The sequence below is a fragment of the Panthera leo genome, chromosome D4, assembly GCF_018350215.1.
Source record: "Panthera leo isolate Ple1 chromosome D4, P.leo_Ple1_pat1.1, whole genome shotgun sequence".
NCBI lineage: Eukaryota > Metazoa > Chordata > Mammalia > Carnivora > Felidae > Panthera > Panthera leo.
The window spans coordinates 54,795,452-54,820,308 of record NC_056691.1 but is presented as its reverse complement, the minus strand read 5'-3'; the positions used below and the strand labels follow the sequence as shown (position 1 = coordinate 54,820,308).

Sequence of the window (24,857 nt, the reverse complement as noted above, 5' to 3'; positions counted from 1 at the left end):
AAAAACAGGATGTAGAAAAGTAGTCACATAATATTTTTTTCTTGCTCAGTACTTAACCTAATCTTATGTGAAGGTGTGCAACAGAATGAAATGTTGCAATAAACAAATACAAGAACGACAATTCCACACAATTTGTTTTAAAGAAGACTTTCTGAGGCATTTTAAAAGAGGTACTTTAGAAACTCTAGGTGGAAAAACAGGTCATTCTACTTAGGATCCAGTTCTCCCATGCTGTCAGATCTAGGTTTTATATAAGAATGTAAAAGACAAACCTCTGTGAAAATTAGATTAGTGGTTATTATAAAGCACTTATACGAAACAAAAATTGTAAACTCTGCATAATGGATTTTACTTTAAATATACACACGTGTCATATAAGCACGAGGTAAAGAACTATATGCACAGAATTAAATCCAGAAGAATTACAAATTCTCATTCATCCCCAAGATTTTGTCTGGGTATTTCTTGCTTAGCTGTCGTCGTGCGACTACTGTTGATGCATAGATGACATATCCCCAGGAGAGCAATACGATCGCGAGAAGCAACTACAAAAATGCAAGATGGGGAATAAGAGCAAAAAAAAAAAAGTTACTGTAAGTGGTACTTTTCTCCCTCCCCTCGCCCCAACAGGTTGCCGTGTACGTTGCTAAGGTGGGAATTACAGTGAACAACTGGAATAAAGGGTTCCGGAGGCGAGTACACCCAGCCGCCCTTACGTAAGAAGCGGAAGAGCGTGTCTTCCAGGAAGAGGCGGAGTCGAGGTGAGAGTAAAATCCTTAATACAGGAATGGATTTTAGAGTTTGTGGGCGCTGAAGAAATAGGGGGCCTTCCGCCTGCGGGCCTAGGGAGTCGACACCGTGGAGCCCCGCCAGACTAGGGACCTACCACTGAATAAATCCAGTCCAGGGTGCGGCGACTCACTGGCTTCATGGTAAGGAGGCTGCGGCGTTCAGCGGGAACGGAGGGAAACTGCGGGCCTTAGAGTAACCTCCGGGGCGGCGGCTGCCGAGCGGTGGCGGCCATCTTGCAGCCGGGCATCAGCGCCCGCCCCTCGCCTCCAGGAGCGTTTCCCTTCAGCTGGGCCGGCCTCTTCCGCCCGGAGCTGGGGACAGGCTCACGTGATCTGCGGGCCAGCTTGGGGTGCGGGGAGGGGATGAGATAAAGGAGAAAATGTTGAAAATGGCTTTTTTTTTTTTTTTTTTAGTTAGAGAGATGGGCGTGCCTTAACAACCGGTCTTTCAGTTGCAGTGCTGTATTCATGCAAGATAATGAACCGTCTTGTGCATTTAAAAATTTATTTGAAAAAATAATCCTTATTTTAAATACTACATTGGTTTCTGACGCTGGAGGGATTAACGTTTCCTCCCGCATTTGTTTCCACATGATACAGATAGACGTTCGTGTATTCATCATTGGCTTAAATAAGAGTGTTACCCATTTTTATATAACACAGGGACAAATCGTTATGGGAGTCCCTGTTAATTGAGCCCTTCTGCCAGAAAACAGTCTTTGAGAACTTAGTGGCTTGTGAATGTAAATGATACTTCTAAGAAGAAATAACGTAGCGCGCATTACCTGGCATAATGTACGTGCCGATCAACAAGTGTCTTTTTGAGCGTATGTTATGTGTTTAGAACGGTAGCACATTATCAGATATTAAGCCAAAGACAGCATTTTGTATCTGGGCCGTTGTACCAAGTTTAGCTTGAGAATGTTTGGGACGCTCCCATCTGAGGCCTGTGGGTAGAGTGGAGCAATGGGCCGCTTTAGGCTCAGACGTTGTGTCTATACATCTCAGGTATCACCTAAAGAGCGTTTTAATCCAGATACGGGGAAGGGGAAAAGTGTTCTTTTGAGAAAAAAACGTTACCAGTTTTGGGAAGATTTCAAGGTCCTGTTTTTTTAGGTAATCCCTGTTTATCCTTAGACTGGAGTAGATTTATGAAGACTGCGTAGGACACTGGTTGGGCTCTGGCTTTGGATTCCATTCGAATTCCAGTGTTATTTCCTAGCTGTGCTACCGGAGGCGGTCACTTCACCTCCATATAACTCAGTTCCTTTATGTTTACAACTAGAGGTAATTTTAGTAACTTTTCGCAGAGTTTGGTGAGGTTTAAATGAAACCAAGCTGGTTATCGTGTTTTTCGGGTAAGTTAAATACGAAAATTAAGTAGTGGGCCTGTAACCCCCAGAAACTGGTGATCACAAGAATGACGGTGATAGTAATGATTTGTGCCTGGAAGGATCTCAGAGCTCCCCTTCGGGGAGTGGAGGCGACGATGGGGGAAGGGCCGGGGCTCGGCCGAGAGTTTTTAGGCCCCGCCCTCGGTGCCGGCGCCCTTCTACTGCGCATGCGTTACGCACGCGGGTGTTGTGTTTTGACGCGCGGGGGGCTGCGGAGTGGGTCTCGCTTTCTGCCGCCGCCCCCCAAGCTGCCATTGGTGATGAGCGCTTTACGTCACAGGGGTCGCAGCAGCCGCCGGGGTCTCCGCTGTCTCGCGAGGAGGGTGAAGCGCCCCCGCCTGCTCCCGTTCCTGAGGGCCGGCGGAGAAGTCGTCGAGTACGCCTTCGCGGATCCTGCCGTCATCGACCTAGCTTTTTGGGCCGCCGGGAGCTTGGCACGGGCGCCCCAGCCGGGCCTGCGCCGGCATCCTCCGAGGTGAGAAAGATCCGAAACAATGGGGCGCGGAGGTCGGAAGGGCTGGGCTAGCCGGCGCTCCTGGCCTGGAACGAGGCCCAGGGACCAGGGAGCTGCGATCGGGGCCTGAGGGGCCGTCCGGGCCTCGGCGGGGCGGGGCTCCCGTTGGGCGGGCTGGCGGCTCTGGTGGCGCACCTGTGGATTTGTGCGGGTGGGCGGGGAAGGGTTGCCTTTCCTGGAACCTCTCCCGAGGGGCGCGAGCCTACCGGTGTACTGGAAAAAAGCTTGCTCTTGGGGGCGGGGGGTGGGGGACCCCACACAAAACAAAACGTTCGCGTCTCACTAGTGGCATCGCCACTATCAGAGGTTTTGCCAGAGGTTAGGTTCCCTAATCTCTCCGCCTGTCTGTAAAATAGGAGTAAATGTGTTTTAGTTCGTTGTGATTATGTAATGCACGTGGTGCTTATCAGCGATCCTGGCGAGTGGCAGTTCTCACCCCGAGGAAGCCACTATCACCGTGACTATTGGAGTTGTCTGTGCTGTGTTACACATTGTGGGTTGGGCTCGCCTGCCTGTGGTTTTTCCAACCATCCAGTCAGTGCAGCTTTCCTCGTGGGCTGCTGATTTGTAGACTGGAAGGGAGCCGTACTGAGATGAAGCAAACAATGTTTTAAAGGCAAAAGAGAATAGAATTTTTGGTAGGTAATTTTCAAGATTATTTAGAATAAATTAATAGTTATCCGAGATTTAAGTTAATGGTGAAGGTTGGGGTCTTTTTTATTTTTTTAGTCAATGAAATTAAAAGCTTTAGGCAGCCAAAGCAGTAATGCTTACCTGGAGTGAGTGGCTTTAGAAGGAAATGGTTCCCAAGCAGGTTCTTTTTATGGCTGGAATTGGAATTAAAATTCATAGCTTCTGGTCAGTAGATCCTGTAAGATCCATGTGATCCTTGGGAACTGAATTGCAGATCAGAGAGGTACAGTGGTTTTTAAGGTCATAAGAGGTAAGACCCAGATTACTTTTATTTTTATTATTATTTTTTAATGTTTGTTTATTTTTGAGAGAGAGCATGAGCTGGGGGGCAGAGAGAGAGAGGGAGACCCAGAATCTGAAGCAGGTTCCAGGCTCCCAGCTGTCAGCACAGAGCCTGGTGTGGGGCTTGAACTCAGGAACCATGAGATCATGACCTGAGCCAAAGTGGGACTCTTAACTACTGAGCTACCCAGGCACCCCTCCAGATTATTTTTAATATTTGGGGCTTATTCTAGTTCATCTACTTTTCAGGTGGGTACTGTTATTTAACCCATTTTAGAATTGGGAAAATTTGAAGGTTTTGAGAAATAATTTCCTCCAGATCACACCGCTAATAAGTGGCTTTGATTTTCAACCCTGGCTCAACATTAGAATTAATAACATCACTCCCCTATATGTAATCACCATTTTTTAAAATAAACTTAATTTATTTTCAGAGAGAGAAAGAGATTGCATGCACGCACAAACTGGGTAGGGGCAGAGAGGGAGAGAGAGCGAGAGAATTTAAGCAGGAATTCTCTGACTTGGGGCTCGAATTCATGAACCTCAAGATCATGACCTGAACCGAAATGAAGAGTCAGAGCCTTAACTGACTGAGGCACCCAGATGCCCCTAATTAGCACCATTTTTAAATGTCCTGACATAATTTATAGACTCCAGTCTCTCCATTCTTTACCCCCTCTCACTCATTTTCCCTAAGTAATACATACTTGTTAAATATCTGCAATTACCCCAAAATGTGATAGGAAGGATTCTTACCTCTGTTAAGGCCAGTAGATTTGAAGATTTGGGGAAGGCTTGGTTTAATCAGTGTATCCTAAAGGTGGCAAAGTTTATTTAGAATTTGGGAGGCAGTTCTGGAAAAAGGATCAGAAGAATTGATTTCATCTTTAGCCCTGTGGGGAAATTAACTTCAAGTCCCGATTCCTAGAGTGCGAGGACAGAGAAACCTTTATCACAAGGTTCTAGAATCTGAAGCACTAAATCCACCATCAGGTCCACCTTTGCTACCTAAACCCAGAATTTATAAACCTATAAAACTTGATTTGTTTCCTAACCATTCCTGTTTTATGCCTTAATTCATATTTTTAAAACAGCTTTGTTGAAATAGAATTTATATTCCATCCATAAAGGTCACCTGTTTAAAGTGTATAATCCAGTGGTTTTGGGTATACTTACAGAGTTGTGCAACTATAATTGAACATTTTCATCATCTCAGAAATAAACTTTGTAATCTCTCTCCCTCCCCCAGCAACCACCATAAATTTTCATCCATAGATTTGCCTATTCTGGACATTTCATATGAATGGCATCATGCAACATGTGGTCTTAGCGACTAGTTTTTTTTTTCCCATTTAGCTTAATGAAAATTTTCATCTATATTGTAGCATTTATCAGTGCTTCATCCTTTTTATTGCCCAGTTATATTCCATTGTATGGATATACCACATTTTGTCTTTTCATCAGTTGTTGGGATTGTTTCCACGTTTGAGCTATTGTGACAAATGCTGCTCTGATTATTCACATCCAGGTTTTTGTGTGGACATAGGTTTTCATTTCTCTTGGGTAGGTGTTGAATTCTGGGTCATGTGGTAATTCTATCTCATTTGTATCTCAGCAAATATTTTGGTGAATTAAAAAAAAAAAATAATCTCTACACCCAATTGGAGCTTGAACTCATTACCTCGAGATCAAGAGTCACATGCTCTACTGACTGAGCAAGCCAGGTGCTCCATTAGCAAATGTTTTAATTTCAGCATTAGTGATGTTTTTGAAGGAGTAAATCTCTTATTTGATGATGTACATTCGTTGCCATTGTTTGATGTTTCTGGTAACTTCCATTCTTTATATCTAAAGATACTTGAGAAATACAAAACGACTCTTTTCTTTTTGTCTATTGTAAATGACATTACTGATCATTCTTTAGCTTTATGCTGTGCTGTCAAAGTGGTTAACAGGCTTATAAAACTAGGGAAGGGAAGGGAAGACTTAAGATTCCATTTTTTAAAACAAATCCTACTTGATATTTTGTTTTATTTGAACTTCAAGTTTACTACCTACTAATTTCCTTTAATAAATGCATTCAGGGTTGTAATTTTTATGTGAATTGCAAATGTTCAGTAAATACTAAATGTCTGTATTTCCAAGAAATAAACTAAGATACAATGTATTAGCTTTAAATTCACCAGTCTTTTTTAAAAGTCTAGTAATCCCTTTATTACATAGGTGTACAGACTAAAATCTAGAGCTAATTGGTATCTCTAGTTTAGAGTTATTTTTAGGGGAAATTTGCTTTTCAGTCCAGGTTCTCTGTGAACCTCTCCAGTTCTCCATTCTTCATTCCTTCCCCTAGTGCACAGACTCTGATCATAAAAATGTTTATTTTTAGGCTTTTTTTTTTTCCTGGGGGAGAATAAAAATGTTAGAAGTAGGGGAAAATGCTGAGAGATTTATGCAATATTAAGGTTTCAGAGTTTAAATATAGTAACAATTAGTACTGTATTATTTATATAGCTCTAAGCAATTTGCAATTCTATGCTGTAGAGTGTTGATTTTTGTATTTCTGGTCTAGAAAATAGAGGACTAGAAATATTTAGATCCCTGGAGAAACATTTGTTCAGCATTAATTGATTTCCTATTAAGTTATGTCTTGGAGAAAGTTAAGATACCCTAGATGAGCAAGTTTAATTTGAAATCTGTGATGAAATAGTTACATTTCACAATCATGGATTTTTGTCATCGGGTTTGTTAGAGTTTGGTATGGCCAGTGTTTAGAAAGTTGTATTGTTTGGCTGACTTGAAAGCAGTTGACTGCTGATAGAACTCCCTGTAATAGAGGAGGTGAATAAAGATGAATAATAGGCCCAGGAAACATAAAGGAAGAACCTAGTATTTAATATATATTTAGTGATTAGTATAGAATATAGCTAAAGAGAGATAAGATGATAAAGCCAAAAATATAAGGCACACCAAATTTCAGCTCTGGCAAAATCATTTTGTAAGTTATGGGTCAACATAAACTGATAAATTTAAAGAAAACAAAACTAATCTGTAAGATTTTAGTGATCCTTGTGGGGAAAAAATGAGACTAGAAGCATTATTTCAAGAAACTTTGTGGGTGACTTTGGATTAAATAAAATCTAAGCAAGGCTTTTAGGGGATTCTGTAAGGAGTCAGTGAGGAACTGAAAATAATAGTGTAACAAATAGTAATAATAATAACAGCTTCTGACGTTTATGCAGTAATTGCTGTGAGCCAGCAACTACCTTTGAGTGCTTTTACATATTTCATTTAGTCTTCACTAAAAGATACTTTTGTGTGTGTGTGTAAGAATATTCCACTAAAGACTACAGAATTGGTTTAAACTGGTGAACTTTGTGGTATGCAGATTATCTCACGACAGTTATTTTTATTTTTTATTTTTTTGAGAGCATGAGCAAGCGGGGGGAGGGACAGAGGGAGAGAGAATCCCAAGTGGGCTTCATGCCCAGCATGGAACCCCGCTGGGGCTTGATCCCACGACCATGAGATCATGACCTGAGCCAAAACCAAGAGTCGGATGCTTAACTTACTGAGCTACCCAGGTGCCTGTCACTACAGTTATTTTTAAAGGTGCATATCCAATACTTTCCACAAATAAAATAAGTCAGTCTGTGTTGTTCAGGACATTTGTATCAATGATATAAAACCATACATGGAAATAACACCAACTGAGGACTGTGGTGATTTGGGTTTTTGTTTTCTAGAGAGGGATAGGAGAAGATAAGGGATATTTTAGAAAATTTGGAATAACCATGAAAAATGTGAAGTTGTTAAATCTGGGTGGTGGATACATGAGTTCTTGGCAGATTTTCTTTTGTATATATCAAATTTTTTTTAGTTCTCTATTTTTTTTTTTTTTAAGTTTATTTATTTTGAGAGAGAGATTGTGTGTGGGAGAGAGTGAGTCTGGGTAGGGGCAAAGAGAGAGAAGGAGAGAATCCCAAGCAGGCTCTGCGCTGTCAGTGCAGAGCCCCATGCAGGGCTCCATCTCACGAACTATGAGATCATGACCTGAGCTGGAATCCGGAGTAGGATGCTTAACTGACTGAGCCACCCAGGTGCCCCCTGTTAAATTCTCTTGAAAAAGAATAGAAAGTTAGGGGCACCTGGATGGCTCAGTCAGTTAAGCATCTAACTTCGGCTCAGTTCATGATCTTGCAGTTTGTGAGTTGGAGTCCTGCATTGGGCTCAGCGTTAACCATGCAGAGCTTGCTTGGGATTCTCTCTCTCCCTCTGTCTCTGCCCCATGCTTGCTTCTCTCCCCCCCCCCCCCCCTCTCTCTCTCTCTCAAAATAAATAAACTTTAAAACAATTAAAGATAGAATGCTGTATAGTACTTGAAAGCTTACTATATATGATAATGTACCTTTTCTAAAGGGTTTTTATTTTTTTTAAAGTTTTTTTAAATGTTTATTTTTGAGAGAGACAGAGTGTGAGTGGGGGAGGAGCAGAGCAAGAAGGAGACACAGAATCCAAAGCAGGGTCCAGGCTCTGAGCTGTCAGCACCCAGCCTGACGTGGGGCTCAAACCCATGAACTGTGAGATCATGGCCTGAGCCGAAGTCAGACGCTTAACTGACTGAGCCACCCAGGTTCCCCTTTATTTTGTTAATGTTTATATTTTGAGAGAGAGAGAGTGAACACAAGCTTGGAGAGGGGCAGAGAGAGATGGAGACAGAATCTGAAGCAGGCTTCAAGCTGTCAGCACAGAACTGGACGTGGGGCTCGAGCTCACGAGCTGTGAGATCATGACCTGAGCCGAAGTTGGATGCTCAACCAACTGAGCCACCCAGGCGCCCCTCTGAAGCCTTTTTATATCTTCACAAACACTGTGATGCAGGTTCTATTATCACCGATCTAGTCACGCTTGCTAGTGTGGAATCAGAATTCAATTCAGGATTCAAATACCTGACTTTAGTGCTTGTGTTTTAAGTACCATGCTATGCTGCCCTTGCATATTACAAAGATAATGAGCTACTCAACTACTTTCACCAAAGAATGTCTCATAGTCATTATTTGCTTTTTTTTTTTCCAGGTTTAGTTTCTTTTTTATCAGATGACTGATGTATTTTTTTCCCTTTTACAGATAATGGCATCAGCTGCTAAGGAATTTAAAATGGACAACTTTTCACCTAAAGCTGGTACTAGCAAATTGCAACAGACAGTACCAGCTGATGCATCTCCTGATTCTAAGTGTCCTATATGCTTGGATAGATTTGATAATGTGTCTTACTTAGATCGCTGTTTACATAAGTTCTGTTTTCGCTGTGTACAGGAGTGGTCAAAAAACAAAGCTGAATGTCCACTGTGTAAACAGCCCTTTGATTCTATTTTCCATTCTGTGAGGGCAGAAGATGACTTCAAGGAGTATGTCCTGAGGCCTTCGTATAATGGTTCTTTTGCCACCCCTGATGCTCCACGATTTCGCTATCGTACAACTATGACAAATCGAAGTACTTCTGTGTATTCACCTAGTAGTACCGTGAATAGAAGAACAACAACTCCACCAGATAGTGGAGTACTGTTTGAAGGGTTAGGCATTTCAGCAAGACCTAGAAATGGTGAAATTCCTCAACTTATGAGGCAGATTGCAATAAGGAGGCCAACTACTGCAGATGAAAGATCTTTGCGAAAAATTCAAGAACAAGATATTATTAATTTCAGACGAACTCTCTATCGTGCTGGTGCTCGTGTTAGAAATATTGAAGATGGTGGTCGCTGCAGGGATATTTCAGCTGAATTTTTCCGTAGAAATCCGGCTTGCCTTCACAGATTAGTCCCCTGGTTAAAACGTGAACTTACAGTTCTTTTTGGAGCTCATGGATCTTTAGTGAATATTGTCCAGCACATCATCATGAGTAATGTTACTCGCTATGACTTGGAGAGTCGGGAGTTTGTATCTGACTTAAGACCGTTTTTACTTAATCGGACTGAGCATTTTATACATGAATTTATCAGTTTTGCTCGATCTCCCTTTAACATGGCAGCTTTTGACCAGCATGCTAACTATGATTGTCCTGCTCCTTCATATGAAGAAGGTAGCCATTCTGATTCTTCAGTTATAACAATATCTCCAGATGAAGCTGAAACCCAAGAGTTGGATATCAATGTAACCACTGTTAGTCAAGCACCATGGGATGACGAAACTCCAGGGCCATCTTACTCAAGCTCAGAGCAGGTACATGCTGCCATGTCTTCCCTTTTAAATACTTCTGATAGTTCAGATGAAGAACTTGTAGCAGGAAGAGCTACATCTCAGATACAAGGAGTACAAAGTAATGAAGACCTAAATAATGACAGTGATTCTTCTTCAGATAATTGTGTCATTGTTGGGTTTGTTAAACCACTAGCTGAGAGGACCCCAGAACTTGTTGAACTGTCCTCTGATTCTGAGGAGTTAGGCTCTTATGAGAAAATGGAGACAGTGAAGACGCAAGAACAATCTTACAGTTCTGGTGATAGTGATGTTAGTAGATGTTCATCTCCACGCTCTGTCCTTGGAAAGGATGAGCAAATAAATAAAGGTCATTGTGGTTCTGGTAAAAGAATCAAGTCGAAGAAGGAAGAGAAACACTCAACATCATTGTCATCTCCTAGAGACCTGAGCTCATCTATCAGAGGAGACAGAGTATATTCCCCATATAACCGTAGACACAGGAGGAGGGCAAGGTCAAGAAGTTCAGATTCACGTTCCCAGAGTAGAAGTGGGCATGATCAGAAGAATCGTAGAAAGCATCATGGGAAGAAAAGGATGAAAAGCAAAAGATCCAGAAGCAGGGAGAGTAGCAGACCTAGAGGTAGAAGAGACAAAAAGAGATCAAGAACTAGAGATAGCAGCTGGTCAAGAAGAAGCCAGACTCTCTCTCTAAGCAGTGAAAGCACAAGCAGATCAAGATCTCGTAGCAGTGATCATGGTAAAAGAAGATCACGGAGCAGAAATAGAGATCGTTATTACTTAAGAAATAATTATGGAAGCAGATATAAGTGGGAGTACACTTACTATAGTAGAAACAAGGACAGGGATGGCTACGAATCATCATACAGGAGGAGGACTCTGTCCAGAGCTCATTATTCCAGACAATCTTCAAGTCCAGAATTTAGAATTCAGTCCTTTTCTGAAAGAACAAATGCAAGGAAAAAAAATAATCACAGTGAAAGGAAGTATTACTACTATGAAAGGCACAGATCAAGGAGCCTATCTAGTAATAGATCAAAGACTGCATCTACAGGGCCTGATTGGGTAAGAAATGAAAAGCCTGGGGGGAAACGAAAATACAAAACGCGCCATTTGGAGGGTACTAACGAAGTGGCCCAACCTTCTCGTGAATTTGCTTCTAAAGTAAAGGAAAGCCATTACCAAAAATCCTCGTCAAAATTAGATGGAAACCACAAAAATGAGAGTGATAGCTTTTCAGACAGCCGGTCATCAGACAGAGAGACAAAACACAAGAGGAAAAAAAGGAGGACCCGGAGCTTGAGTGTGGAGATAGTTTATGAAGGGAAAGCTACTGATACGACTAGACACCATAAAAAGAAAAAGAAGAAGCACAAGAAGAAGCATAAGAAGCATCATGGGGACAATGCTTCACGCTCACCAGTTGTAATTACCATTGACAGTGATAGTGATAAGGATTCTGAAGTAAAGGAGGATACAGAATGCGATAATAGTGGTCCTCAAGACTCTTTACAAAGTGAGTTTTTGCCTCCTCCCTTCGAACCATTTGAAGCTAAAGATGTAGTTACAATAGAAGATGAATTTGGCATCCTAGACACGGAGTGTAATACTACCATGCTTAATAACAACTTGAATAATGCCAACAAAACTGTGGATAATATTCCATCCCAGGCAGCTTCAGTTGAACAAACTCTTGATGTAAGAGAAGAGAGTACCTTTGCCTCTGATTTGGAGAACCAGCCCAGTAATGTCTCTATTCAAACTGAGCCATCAAGGCAATTGCCATCTCCACGGACATCATTAATGTCAGTGTCTCTTGGGAGAGACCGTGATATGTCTTAAAACTGCCAAAGCATCTCATTGAGAATTCTGATGGAAAACAAAAACAACAGTTAACAGTTTCATCTGCTGCAGTCTATTTAAAGATGACTTTTGGTGAAAACTCTTTTCCCCCTTAAAAATATTTTAAGTGATTTTTTTTGTGTTAAAAGTTTGTAAAAATCATTATTTGTTCAAAAAGTATGTATGTCCCACCCTCAGAGATATGCACTTTTAAGTGAGGAAAATGATATTGCTAGCAGTTTATTTAAAACTTGGGGTCCTTTTTAAATAAAAAAAAATATAAATTTTAGAAGTTATTTCATAAAGCCATATGGTATCAACATATTTTTAAAGTAGTCAATGAGTATTTTTGAATTTTTTTTTTTGAGAGTTATTCTGGAAATGTGTTATAAGCTAGGAGAATCCCTTTGGACAGTCTTTATTTTTCTTCTTAAAACTTTGTATGATTCAAAACCATTTCTTCAGGTTAAATTAAGGCATTTTAATCTGCACAGTTTAGACATCTGCCAAAAGAAAATTTAAATATTTCCTTTATATACTTGTTTATCTGGACTGCCAGTAAAACAGATGTGTATTCGACAAAATAAAAAATAAAACAGTAACACTTTACGAGAATCCAGAAATTTTTCTATGTAGTATTGCCTTTTTTTTTTTTTTTTTTTTAATTTTAGTAGCGCTAAAATCTTGAAAATAGTTAAGGATATACTTGTTATAAATAGTAAATTTTAGATGATCTGCATTTAATTTCACAGTTTTAATTAGTTCTTTGATTATAAGGAATATCATACTTGTTTTTTGTCTTCAGTAAAATGCAGTTATGTAGCATTTAGCCTATTAAAAACAAAATACCCTTGCCAAACTTCTACATTGGTAGTTCTTGTATGCAAAGTGGTTATGTTTATGTTTTATCCTGTTTTAGAGATGATAAAATAAATTGCTCTCTGTCTAGCCTGATGTAAGATTGCCAGGGAAGAACAGAATTTGGATTAAATCTAATTTAGTAGCCTTCAGCTTGCCTTGTTACCGTATTCATCCATTGTTCAACAGAAGTTGGAATGCCTGCTGGGTGGCAGGTTCTATGTTTTATGTTTTTAGGGTTTCAGTGATAGAACAAAGTAGATATGATCTCTGTCCTTGGGGGACATATATGTAAACATTAAAAACCATAAATTCTCAGAAGAGAAAACATAATTTCCTATAAGAGCACACAGTGGGGGCCTAATTTCATGTGGAAGTGATAGCTGAATTGAAATTGAGAAAACAAGTAGCTGTTAGCTAGGAGTAGAGTTGTTCTTCGCAAAGGAAAAAATGTCCAAAGATCCAAAGGCAGAAGCATACTGCAAGAACTAAAAGTAGGCAAAATTAGCCAAAGGACAAGGTGGGACCAAGCTTTGTAGGTCATTTTTGTATTTGTTATAAGGGCGATAGGAAATTCTTTTAAAATGACAATCTAAAATTGATGTTGGCAATTTTTAGTAAGCTCAGACACTGAGACTGAGAAATTTTGGGAAGACCATAGTTGATCGAGGAATATACTTTGAAATTATGACATGATTTTGTAGTTTTCTCAAGTATTAAAGACAATGCTATTTTATTTCATTTTTTAATTTTATGTGATATTTGTATACATTTAGTGAAAACCTATCAATGTTTTTAAACACCTAAAGCTCATCTTAACACATGGCACCATCACATCATCCTCTTAGGTGTTCAGGCCAAAAATTTCCCAGTCTTTGTTTCTCCTCCTTCTCTCATTCAATCCCCAAATCCTGGCCAGTAAGTATTTCTAATGTGTCTATACCATTATCCAACCTAGGCAGCCATAATCTCTCACTTGTGCTATTATAATGAGTCTGCCTGTATCCATTGTTGCTCTACACCTACCCCCCCCCCCCCCCGCCTCCATCCATTCCTGATGTTAACATTCAAAAAAAGTTTAAAAAAAAATTTTTTTTTTTTTTGTTTCATTCCCATATTTAAAATCCTTCAGGAAATTTCTGTTATTCTTAGGATACTTAAAAAAAGCAAGCAAAAATCCAGCATAATATGCCTCTGCTTCATCAGATTCTGGTCCACCTTCAGCTTTCCTCTCCCCTCATTTGCTCTGGCCACCTTAGCCTGTTTCAGGTCTATGGAGGGGCTGCTGCTTACTAATGCAGAGCCTTCATATGTGGATTTTTCTTCTGCTAGGAACTGAATTTCATCTGTGTTAAAGGAGGCTTCTGCTAACGTGTACCCTTTTCCATTATTTCCCCTCAAACTTGCTCTCATAATAACCCTGGACTCTGTAGTAATTGATTACAGAGTGTTTTACCAATCTGCAAGTTTTTTGGCGACTGTATGTATGTGTACTGGTAAATCCCTTCTCTTTCGTTTCATATAAGAAATACTTAACAGCACTTGATGGATAACTAGGTGCTAGAGATGTTTAAAATTGGCTAAGACCTCCTTTCTCCTTTCAGGGGGCTCTGCTATCTGTCAGCTTTTAGCCTAATCCTGTGTTCTTTAACCTGTTCATCTGAATTCATTGTCCATGAGACATTTTATTTTACCTCAGGTTTTTAGTGTTTTTGTGACTTCTGGGACTTTAACGGGAATGCAGCCTAACATTTGCACTTGGTTGTTCATCAGTCTTCAGATTGACAACAGGAAAACTTTATTCCCAGTTTCAGTAAGCTCTGTGGGAGCCAATCCAAGGCCCTCACCAACCCATCTAATCTGTAATAATGGTCTGTGCATACAAAGGGCAACAACAGTTTACTCAAGGTAAACTGACAGCCCATTCTTACTGGGAATTGTTCTATCATGGGGAATAATTACAGTTCCCTGTCAGTGGGTATGGATGCCTTTAGTCGGTCAGTACACCCTGTATTAAAAATTTTTCAGAAGGTTCTTCAGGATACCAGAAACCATGTATGAGCTGGTTTGAGTTGTGGCCACCCCACTGTCCCCACCAATGGGGGCAAAGGATGGGAAGTAGAGGGAGAGGTTTCTCTTCACAAACCAGATTTTTTCAGAATTCTGAGCATGGGTGCATTTCTAACATTAAGCTCGTTAAGCTACGTACAATTGAAATGTTAACTGACTAAATTAATGTAGCTATTACTGAGACCAGAGTTTATATGGTATGAACCCTTTAACTGCAAGGAATAAGTTCCAAGATGCCTCTGGATGCCTGAAACTGAATAGTACTGAACCCTGTATGTACTGGTTTTTTCTATACATACATATCTGTGATAAAGTTTAATTTATAAATTAGGTGAAGTAAGAAATTAACGACAGCAATAATAGAATTGGGCAATTAATATACTGCAATAAAAGTTATGTGAATGTCTCTCAAAATAACTTGTACTCATCCTTGTGATGATGTGAGGTGGTAAAATGCCTACATGATGAGATAAATGAGGTGAATGACAAAGGCATTGTTATGTAGCCTTAGGCTACTGTTGACCTCAGGATACTTTAAAAGGCAGATCATCTGCTTCCAAATCCTAGTTGACTGTGGATAACCAACATGAAAAGCAAAATTGCAGGTGAGTGGGGGGGGGGGGGGCACTACTATATGGATATGTCCACTGGTGCCTTTAGGAAAACCCACATGGGAAGCGAAATCATAATCATTGTGTATGTAGCCTAACTCTCAAAAGGTTCAGAAAGAATGCTACATATGTAGACAGAGAAAATGATAAATTGTGGCAAAGTGTTAAAAAATGAGAGTAAAAAGGAAGTCTTTAAACTATTTTTGTATTTCTGTAGGTTTAAAATAATTTCAAAACGTTAATAAAATTGCCTCTGTAGGCCTGCTAGGTTACCTGTATGAGTGTGTTAGAGTTTTCAGCCACATATACTTGGCAAAAGGAAAAAAAGTCACAGGCGAACATGCAGTAACTATTAAAGCCACTTTGTGAGAAAGAACCAGTCACTAGAAGTATTGTGTTCCCATTTATAATCCTGGGCCTGTTGAGATAAGGATCTTAGTCTGAGATACATGGTTAACTGCTCTTGATCCCATGCTCAGAAGCAAGTGTGTGAGGGGTATAAAAACAAAGGTGAGGTGTTTTTTAAGTTTATTATTTATTTTGAGAGAGCATGAGCAGGGGAGGGGCAGAGGGGGGAGAGAGAATCCCGTTGCAGGGGTCAAACTGATGAAACAATGAGACCACCTGAGCCAAAACCCAAGAGTTGGACGCTTAACTGACCAAGCCACCCAGGGGCCCCAAGAGAGGTTTTTGTTTGTTTGTTTGTTTTGTAATTTAGGATAGAGGGAAGACAAGCTTTCTGAAAAGGAGACCCTGGAATAGGAAAAAAAAGTAAAGGAGAGGTAACTGATGGAGCAGAGTTCCTGAATGGCAGAGCACAGCACAGGTAAGTGAATTGGTAATGGGTAGAAGCAGAGGCAAGTCTTACTGTGAAATGACAGAAGGAGGTAATGCACAAAGAAATACTCATGAGCAAGATGCACTGAGATGAGGTTAACACTTGTAAAGCCTCTCTCCATGAAGTAGGAAGTAATGCCAACTTCTGAGAAATATGGGTCGTGAGTAAGATTGGACTTGAGAAGAGGAATGAGAAAATGCTGTTGTATAGTATGTGTTTGGTGAGTGAATAAATAGATGGTTCATGGTTGAAGTTCTGAATGTGACTAGTAAAAGGGAGGCAAGGGAGTTGAGATATTGGTGAGTATAGTTGAATTGATGCATTCTGGCTTCTGGGCTGTGTAGGAAAGGTGAAGCTAGGTCACCATTATATGTAAAGAACAGGGAGATAACAAAGAATTTGTTTTCCAGTGAGGTTCAAGTAGATAAGTGGAGGAAGGAATAAGACAAAAAGTATTTTAGACAGTGCCTAATGCTAGGGATGTTTGGAAGTAACTAGAATGGGTGGAGGTAGAGGTGAAGGTGATTGGAACTGAGGGTGGTGATCAATGTGGCTGGAAGTATCCTTTACATGGAAGATACTGTGGGTGATGGCAGAAGATCAAGGATGGAGAAGGAAATGGTAGTTGTGTCATGGATATTATATCTTGTACTTTAAACTATGCTTGAGTTCCACTAGAGCAGCTGGCATGTGTACAAAGAAGATAATGAAAACTTGGTAAATAGTTATTTCCTCATTCTGAGTTTTTAGTCAATACCTGAATCACTTAGGTATTAGAAAACATTAAGTGCGAAAGGGCCATTTAAAAAAGTACAGTAAGATTGGTTGTTAAAATGTGAAAATTAGGAAATTCTCACTTTACCTGCACGTGGGGGAATGGTAAATCCATTGGATCTGTGCCTGAGAAAAGCAAGAGGCAAGGAAAATGGAAGTTGAGTTAGGCCAAGGTCTGAGTCCATAAATTCATCCCTGTAAAGCATTAGATGATATGCTTTTGTACAGACACAAGGGGGCAGAATTAGATCTCTAGTATTTGTTTCTCTGCATGACCATCTGCACTTTAAATAGGTAAACCATTCTCAAGCACAAGGATACCTCTTTGGACTTATGTCTGTAAAATTCATTTATTCACCAAATGCTGAGTACATATGGTCTGAGTCTATGCTAAATGCTAGAGGTGTAACAATGAATAGGGTGGAACCAACAGAAATGTTAAAGAAGGTGGGAATGGAACGATTAGATTTGTTTTCAAACAACTAGCAGTAATGTAGAAGAACGTTTGGAGTGGGAAAACCTCGATGAAAGACTGCTTAAGGAGCTCTTTTCAATAGCTCAAACCAGAAGTCAGAAGGGCCTTTAGAAAAACAACAGGGATTCAGTGGAGAGGCTGGATTCAATCAATTTCTGAGGTAGATTAGACAAAATTTGGGTACCATGTACATGAGGATGGGCTGTAAGGAGAGGGAAAAGTCTGGTATGATGAGATTTCCGCCCCCCTCCCCACCACCCCGTGTGAGAATTAGGAGATAGAGGAATAGGGATAGTTGGGGAAGACAATGAGTTCAGTTTGAGACTGAGCAGCCTAGAGCTGCACTGTCCAATATAGTAGCTACTAGGCACATGTGGGTATTGATCACTTGAAATGTGGCTAGTAAAACTGAGGAACTGAATTTTAAGTGGTGTTTAGTGAGGCTCATGGCTGCCATATTGGCCAATATAGGTAGAGAACATTTCCATCATCACAGAAAATTCTTTTGGGACACCCTGGGGGACATCTGGACAGATGAAGATTTCCAGTGGGTACCTGGAAATAGGAGTGTGAATCTTGGAGGAGAGATGGGGACTAGGGAGGTGATTTAGGAGTTACTGGGAAACTAGGGTGGGTGTACTAGAGAGGTTGTAGAAGTGGATGAGTTCTCTCAGAGAGTAGAAAAACAAAGCAGGCATAAGTGAAAATTCTAGAGAATACAACATTAAGGAGGCTGGCAAAAGAAGAAAAGGTTTTCAAAAGAGACCAAGAAGTATATGTACCCGTAGTCCCATATACTTGTCTCTTCAATTTTATGTTGTATATCTTGTATCAGAGGCAGTGCCCTGCATGCAGTAGGGTATAAACAGAATTTCCAAGAGGTTAATTTTATTTTTAAGGTCTTGGGAGTTACCTTCATGTGGTCATTGAATCAGGGAATTCTGTTCTGGGTGGGGCAGATTAGGCCACCTCCAAAGATATCTAATACCATTTTTAGAATACAGGACTAGGAAGTATAATCTTTTGACCTTACTCTACCCATCGCCCTCCTTCTCTATACTTCCCTTCATGCTCAGCTATGATTTTCTGGATTATGTTTAAATCATTCCCTTACAATAACCTCTTTCTAGCCCTTCTGTCTTCGTTCACTTAGTTTAGGGGTGAGCAACTTTTTCCTGTGAAGGGCCAGATGTACTCTATGTTGTATAGTCTTTTTTTTTTTTTTTTTTTTTGTAACTCTTTGAAGATGTTAAAACAATTTTCAGCTTGTGGCCTCTTTAAAAACAAGTCACATGCCAAATCTGTCCTGCAATAGTTTGCTAACCTGTTACCTAGCAAGACCTCCATCTGGATGAACCCAGCTCTTCGGTTGTGCCTACATGCATCCTCCTGAGTGTTTTTGAAGGAAATTAGGAACTTCAGGTTGGTGTCACCATAAGAACACAATCCCAAGTGGACAAGTTTCTTTAGTGTTCTTGCTCATTGGTATAATGGGTATAGTTCACACCTTTTACTTTCTCAAACCTTCCACTTGTCTCTACCGCAGGCTTTCCATAGTGGCTGGGCAGTTCTGACCAGTGCCAGGTTTAGGCAAACACAAACCCTATCTGCTCACCAAAACAATACCCCTCTAGCATGTTAGTAGAGACATTGCCCACCCATTTGGTCTTGACTGGTTTGTTCGTCTGTCCTCAGCCAACTGGGTGGCCTGCTGATCCAGGATGGCCTCATCTGGGATTATTGGACTCTGTGTAGTCATCTTCCAGCACATTAGCCTGAGCTTGTTTACCTGGTGGTCACAGGGGTCTGAGAGAGAGAGAAGTGTGGAGTCTCAAGACCTGGGCTCAGAATTGACATCATCATTTCCTCTTTTTTTTTTTTTTTTTTCTCCCTATAGTAAGTCCTAAGACCAAACTGATTGTAGGGGAAGGAAAAGAGACCAGTATTGATGGGAGGAGCTACAAAGTTACATTGTAAGAGGTATAAGTATTGGGAAAAGTGAAGAATTGTAACTTTTGCATCCAACCTACCATAGCATCCAGGTTTGCTCCACTCAATGGAGAAAGCCCTCTTCGTCTAGGCTTTTAGTCCTCACACTTATGTGTGCATCTGTAGCATGTGGAAGGTTTGTTAAAACATATTGCTGGGGCCCACACCTTCAAAATGTCTGGGATGCCAAGAATTTGCTTTTCTAACAGGTTTCCAGGTGGTTCTGATGTTACTGGCTGGCAGACCACAGTTGGAGAACCACTGTTCTGGGACATACACCCTCTGCACGTGCTGTGGATTTCACTTACCTCACTTTAACAGGAATTTTGATTTTTTAAATTATCCTCTTTTTTCCTGTATCTCCTGCTTTTTAGTTCCTTAGCTACATGTTACTTAGTTACTTTGCTACTCAGAACGAGGTCTGTGGACCAGCAATATCAGCATCACCAGTGTCAGCTTCTTAGAAATGCAGAATCTCAGACTTACTAGGTCAGAATCAGTACTTTAATAAGACCTGTGAGTGATTCTTGTGCATTCGTGTTTGAGAAGCACTGCCTGTGGATCATTCTCATCAGCAAGCGAGTATGTTCTTGATTTCCTCCTACAAGCCTTGCTGTCTTCCAACGTCCCATTCTAATAGATGGCACCCCCATTCACGCAGCTGCTCAGGCTAAAGAGGAATTTTCCTTGACTTGTTTCTCACATATCCCACATTCAGTTCATGGCCACACTTTACCACTTCCACAGCTTTGCTCCTAATCCAGGATGCCATGATCTCTCACTTGGACTAGTGCTGGTGCCAGCTTCTTACCTGGTCAGTAGGCTTCCACCTGTCTCCCTGCAGCTTGTTTTCTTCCAGTCAACCACAGTGAGCCTTTAAAAACAGGTCTTGTTTTTAACAAATCCTGCAATGGTTCTGCATCATATTTAAAATCAAAACCCAAACTGGGGTGTCTGGGTGATTCAGTTGGCTGAGCATCCAACTCTTGGTTTCAGCTTAGGTTGTGATCTCGCAGTTTGTGGGATCAAGCCTCGCTGACAGCTTGGAGCTTGCTTGGGATTCTCTTTCTCCTCCTCTCTCAGCCCTTCCCCTGCTTGTGCTCTCTCTCCCCAAATAAATAAACTTAAAAAAATCAAAACCAAAGTCATTGTGGTCTGTCAGGCTGTATGTGAACTGTCTTGGCCACCTCTCTCCTCTCTTTCCCCAGCCCACTTTATTCTAGTGACTCTTCTCCCCTTCTTTTCTTTTGCAGACCTGGTTCACCCCTGTTTGTTTGTACTATGTGGTTTTTTTTTTTGTTGTTGTTTGTTTTTTCTCTTTGCACTTTGTTTTAGAATGCTCTTCACCCAAATGGCATGCTATCTCACTTCACTTAGGTCTTCCTTGAGTCACTCATCTAATATAAGCAGCCCTCATTACTGTTTATTCCCTTATCTTGCTTTATTTCTCCTTCCTGAACTTGTTGTTACCTAACATCTTTCTTTCACGGTAGAATACGATACGTTTTAAACCTGTCTTCTTCATTTTAGTCTTGGTGCTACCATTCTCCTAGTTGCTCAAGCCAATGCCTGGAATGTAGCCTTGATTTTTTTTCCCCTCTTCCTTTCCCACTTCCTTCACTCAATCCTATGTCTAAAGTATATCTGGAACTTTTCATTTCTTATACTCTGCATTGCCACTGTCCTCATTTTTGCTCTCATCCTCTCTTGAGTCAGCTCCCATCGATCTACCCATTCCACATAGGAGCCAGAGAGAAAGTCTTTTAAAAAAATGTCATCAAATTATGTTACTCCTTGCTTAAAATCCTGCAATGTGTTCCCATTGTACTTTATTCTTTGCCTTACAAGGCCCTTTCACCAATTCAGTAACACTCCATGCCATTTATCCCTTGTTCAAGAAATTCCTGATACAAATCACTTTTTCTCTTTGACTCATTTGTGCTTTCTGTCCCTTTGTATGGAATTCCCCCCCTTCCTATTTTTTTGAATAATTCATTCCTTCTCATTCTTAAGGACTCAGCTGAAGTGTGACCTACCTAGAAAGACCTACCACTGCATTAAAACAGTTTTTTTCGATCTCCTTTATTTTCTATCTCATGACTCTATTTGCTTTCTTAATATTTCACATTTGCTTGAAAGACACCTTTAAGAAAATGAAATGGTAAGTCACAGACTAGGAGAAAATATTTGAAGTACATATATTTGACAATGGGCTTATATCTAGAATAAATAACTTATAAGTTCATAATACAAAGAAAACCCAATCAGGCAAAGGATGGAAACAAATGCCTCACAAAGGAAGATATGTAAATGGCCAACAGGTACATGCAAATGTGCTCACATCATTAACTATTTGAGGAGTTAAAACTACAATAATACACTATTTCACATTGACCAAGATGGCAAATTGACCCATGTGTAGCCACTGGAGCTCTCTGACTCTACTGGTGGGAATGCAAAATAGTACATACAGTTTGGGAAACAGGTGGGAGATACCTGTTAGGTTAAACACGCAGGTAGGACCTACACAACCTGGGGGAAGCAGTTAACACTCATACACATTTTCCAAAACTCAGTGAATCATACATTTAAAATCTGTGCATTTATTGAATCTAAACTTTACTGCTATAAAAGCAAAATGAAAAAAAAAAAAAAAAGTTCCCAGGGATCCTCCTCCGTCCCTCTGGGCGAGCGAGCGCTTGCAGGTTGGCTAACGTCAGGAAAATGCGGTCAGGGAGGCGGGGACCTGGGGCAGCCCAGCTTCCGCGAGCCGCCAAGCCCTGACCCGTTCGCCGCTAGTTGTGGTTTCGGTTTCCATTTCCCTTCTGCAGTTTAGGTTCCCCGGCGTCTCCGCCTCTCCGCTGGGCCAGTACACCCTCTCAGAAAATCCCTCCTGGCCGGCCGCTGGGCTTTAAAGGGAGTGGGGCACCGGTGAGGTAGGACCTCGCGGGGAGCTGAGCCACCGGGATGACGGCGGAGGAGAGGAGGAATCTGCGCGCCTTCCAGGACTATGTCATCAAGATTCTGGACCCTACCTATATCCTGAGCTACATGTCGCCCTGGTTTAAGGACGGTGAGTGGTCCCCAGCGGCCCGAGTCCCTTGAAGCAAGGAAACAGTTTAGGACTTGTTTTTCCCGTGCTTTTTCCTTTCTTTTAATCAATACAAGTAGCCTGCTAGGAACTCGGGTGTTGAGGCAAGATCCCTAAAGCATTTTTAAAAATTATTTTATTTTTTAAATTTTATTAAAATCTAAGTTAACATAGTGCACTAATGATTTCAGGAGTAGAATTTTTTTTTATATTTTTTTATTTTTTATTTTTTTTTAATGTTTATTTATTTTTTTAATATATGAAATTTACTGGCAAATTGGTTTCCATACAACACCCAGTGCTCATCCCAAAAGGTGCCCTCCTCAATACCCATCACCCACCCTACCCTCCCTCCCACCCCCCATCAACCCTCAGTTTGTTCTCAGTTTTTAACAGTCTCTTATGCTTTGGCTCTCTCCCACTCTAACCTCTTTTTTTTTTTTTTTTTTCCTTCCCCTCCCCCATGGGTTTCTGTTACGTTTCTCAGGATCCACATAAGAGTGAAACCATATGGGATCTGTCTTTCTCTGTATGGCTTATTTCACTTAGCATCACACTCTCCAGTTCCATCCACGTTGCTACAAAAGGCCATATTTCCTTTTTTCTCATTGCCACGTAGTATTCCATTGTGTATATAAACCACAATTTCTTTATCCATTCATCAGTTGATGGACATTTAGGCTCCTTCCATAATTTGGCTATTGTTGAGAGTGCTGCTATAAACATTGGGGTACAAGTGTCCCTATGCATCAGTACTCCTGTATCCCTTGGATAAATTCCTAGCAGTGCTATTGCTGGGTCATAGGGTAGGTCTATTTTTAATTTTCTGAGGAACCTCCACACTGCTTTCCAGAGCGGCTGCACCAATTTGCATTCCCACCAACAGTGCAAGAGGGTTCCCGTTTCTCCACATCCTCTCCAGCATCTATAGTCTCCTGATTTGTTCATTTTGGCCACTCTGACTGGCGTGAGGTGATATCGGAGTGTGGTTTTGATTTGTATTTCCCTGATAAGGAGCGACGTTGAACATCTTTTCATGTCCCTGTTGGCCATCCGGATGTCTTCTTTAGAGAAGTGTCTATTCATGTTTTCTGCCCATTTCTCCACTGGGTTATTTGTTTTTCGGGGGTGGAGTTTGGTGAGCTCTTTATAGATTTTGGATATTAGCCCTTTGTCCGATATGTCATTTGCAAATATCTTTTCCCATTCCGTTGGTTGCCTTTTCGTTTTGTTGGTTGTTTCCTTTGCTGTGCAGAAGCTTTTTATCTTCATAAGGTCCCAGTAATTCACTTTTGCTTTTAATTCCCTTGCCTTTGGGGATGTGTCGAGTAAGAGATTGCTACGGCTGAGGTCAGAGAGGTCTTTTCCTGCTTTCTCCTCTAAGGTTTTGATGGTTTCCTGTCTCACATTCAGGTCCTTTATCCATTTTGAGTTTATTTTTGTGAATGGTGTGAGAAAGTGGTCTAGTTTCAACCTTCTGCATGTTGCTGTCCAGTTCTCCCAGCACCATTTGTTAAAGAGACTGTCTTTTTTCCATTGGATGTTCTTTCCTGCTTTGTCAAAGATGAGTTGGCCATACGTTTGTGGGTCTAGTTCTGGGGTTTCTATTCTATTCCATTGGTCTATGTGTCTGTTTTTGTGCCAATACCATGCTGTCTTGATGATGACAGCTTTGTAGTAGAGGCTAAAGTCTGGGATTGTGATGCCTCCTGCTTTGGTCTTCTTCTTCAAAATTACTTTGGCTATTCGGGGCCTTTTGTGGTTCCATATGAATTTTAGGATTGCTTGTTCTAGTTTCGAGAAGAATGCTGGTGCAGTTTTGATTGGGATTGCATTGAATGTGTAGATAGCTTTGGGTAGTATTGACATTTTGACAATATTTATTCTTCCAATCCATGAGCAGGGAATGTCTTTCCATTTCTTTATATCTTCTTCAATTACCTTCATAAGCTTTCTATAGTTTTCAGCGTACAGATCTTTTACATCTTTGGTTAGATTTATTCCTAGGTATTTTATGCTTCTTGGTGCAATTGTGAATGGGATCAGTTTCTTTATTTGTCTCTGTTGCTTCATTGTTAGTGTATAAGAATGCAACTGATTTCTGCACATTGATTTTGTATCCTGCAACTTTGCTGAATTCATGTATCAGTTCTAGCAGACTTTTGGTGGAGTCTATCGGATTTTCCATGTATAATATCATGTCATCTGCAAAAAGTGAAAGCTTGACCTCATCTTTGCCAATTTTGATGCCTTTGATTTCCTTTTGTTGTCTGATTGCTGAAGCTAGAACTTCCAGCACTATGTTAAACAACAGCGGTGAGAGTGGGCATCCCTGTCGTGTTCCTGATCTCAGGGAAAAAGCTCTCAGTTTTTCCCCGTTGAGGATGATGTTAGCTGTGGGCTTTTCATAAATGGCTTTTAT

The 24,857-nt window shown here is 40.7% G+C and overlaps 3 protein-coding genes across 6 annotated transcripts in view; 2 read left to right on the top strand and 1 right to left on the bottom strand.

The window, feature by feature from the left end:
* Window positions 1–328: 328 nt before the first annotated feature.
* Window positions 329–2,319, bottom strand: SMIM27 (small integral membrane protein 27). Its single transcript, XM_042913449.1, has 3 exons — window positions 1,577–2,319; window positions 887–1,135; window positions 329–545 (listed from the first exon to the last, which is right to left on the bottom strand). Exons 2-3 carry the CDS (start codon window positions 929–931, stop codon window positions 423–425), a joined length of 168 nt encoding a protein of 55 aa, XP_042769383.1. The 5' UTR covers window positions 932–1,135; window positions 1,577–2,319; the 3' UTR covers window positions 329–422.
* TOPORS (TOP1 binding arginine/serine rich protein, E3 ubiquitin ligase) lies at window positions 1,585–12,348 on the top strand. Its single transcript, XM_042912091.1, has 3 exons — window positions 1,585–1,618; window positions 2,194–2,660; window positions 8,799–12,348. The coding sequence occupies exons 1-3, from the start codon at window positions 1,585–1,587 to the stop codon at window positions 11,727–11,729; spliced, it is 3,432 nt and encodes a 1,143-aa protein (XP_042768025.1). The 3' UTR covers window positions 11,730–12,348.
* Window positions 12,349–15,306: 2,958 nt separating this feature from the next.
* Window positions 15,307–24,857, top strand: part of DDX58 (DExD/H-box helicase 58) — a 46,675-nt gene continuing 37,124 nt past the window's right edge. For 2 of the 4 annotated variants that reach the window (XM_042913446.1, XM_042913443.1), the window contains exons 1-2: window positions 15,307–16,094; window positions 22,176–22,417. In XM_042913446.1, coding sequence (XP_042769380.1) covers window positions 22,312–22,417 — 106 coding nt within the window. In that variant the 5' untranslated portion in view covers window positions 15,307–16,094; window positions 22,176–22,311. Of the gene's footprint in view, window positions 16,095–20,483; window positions 22,418–24,857 lie in introns of those variants that run through there. The other 2 variants (XM_042913445.1, XM_042913444.1) reach the window with 2 other exon arrangements.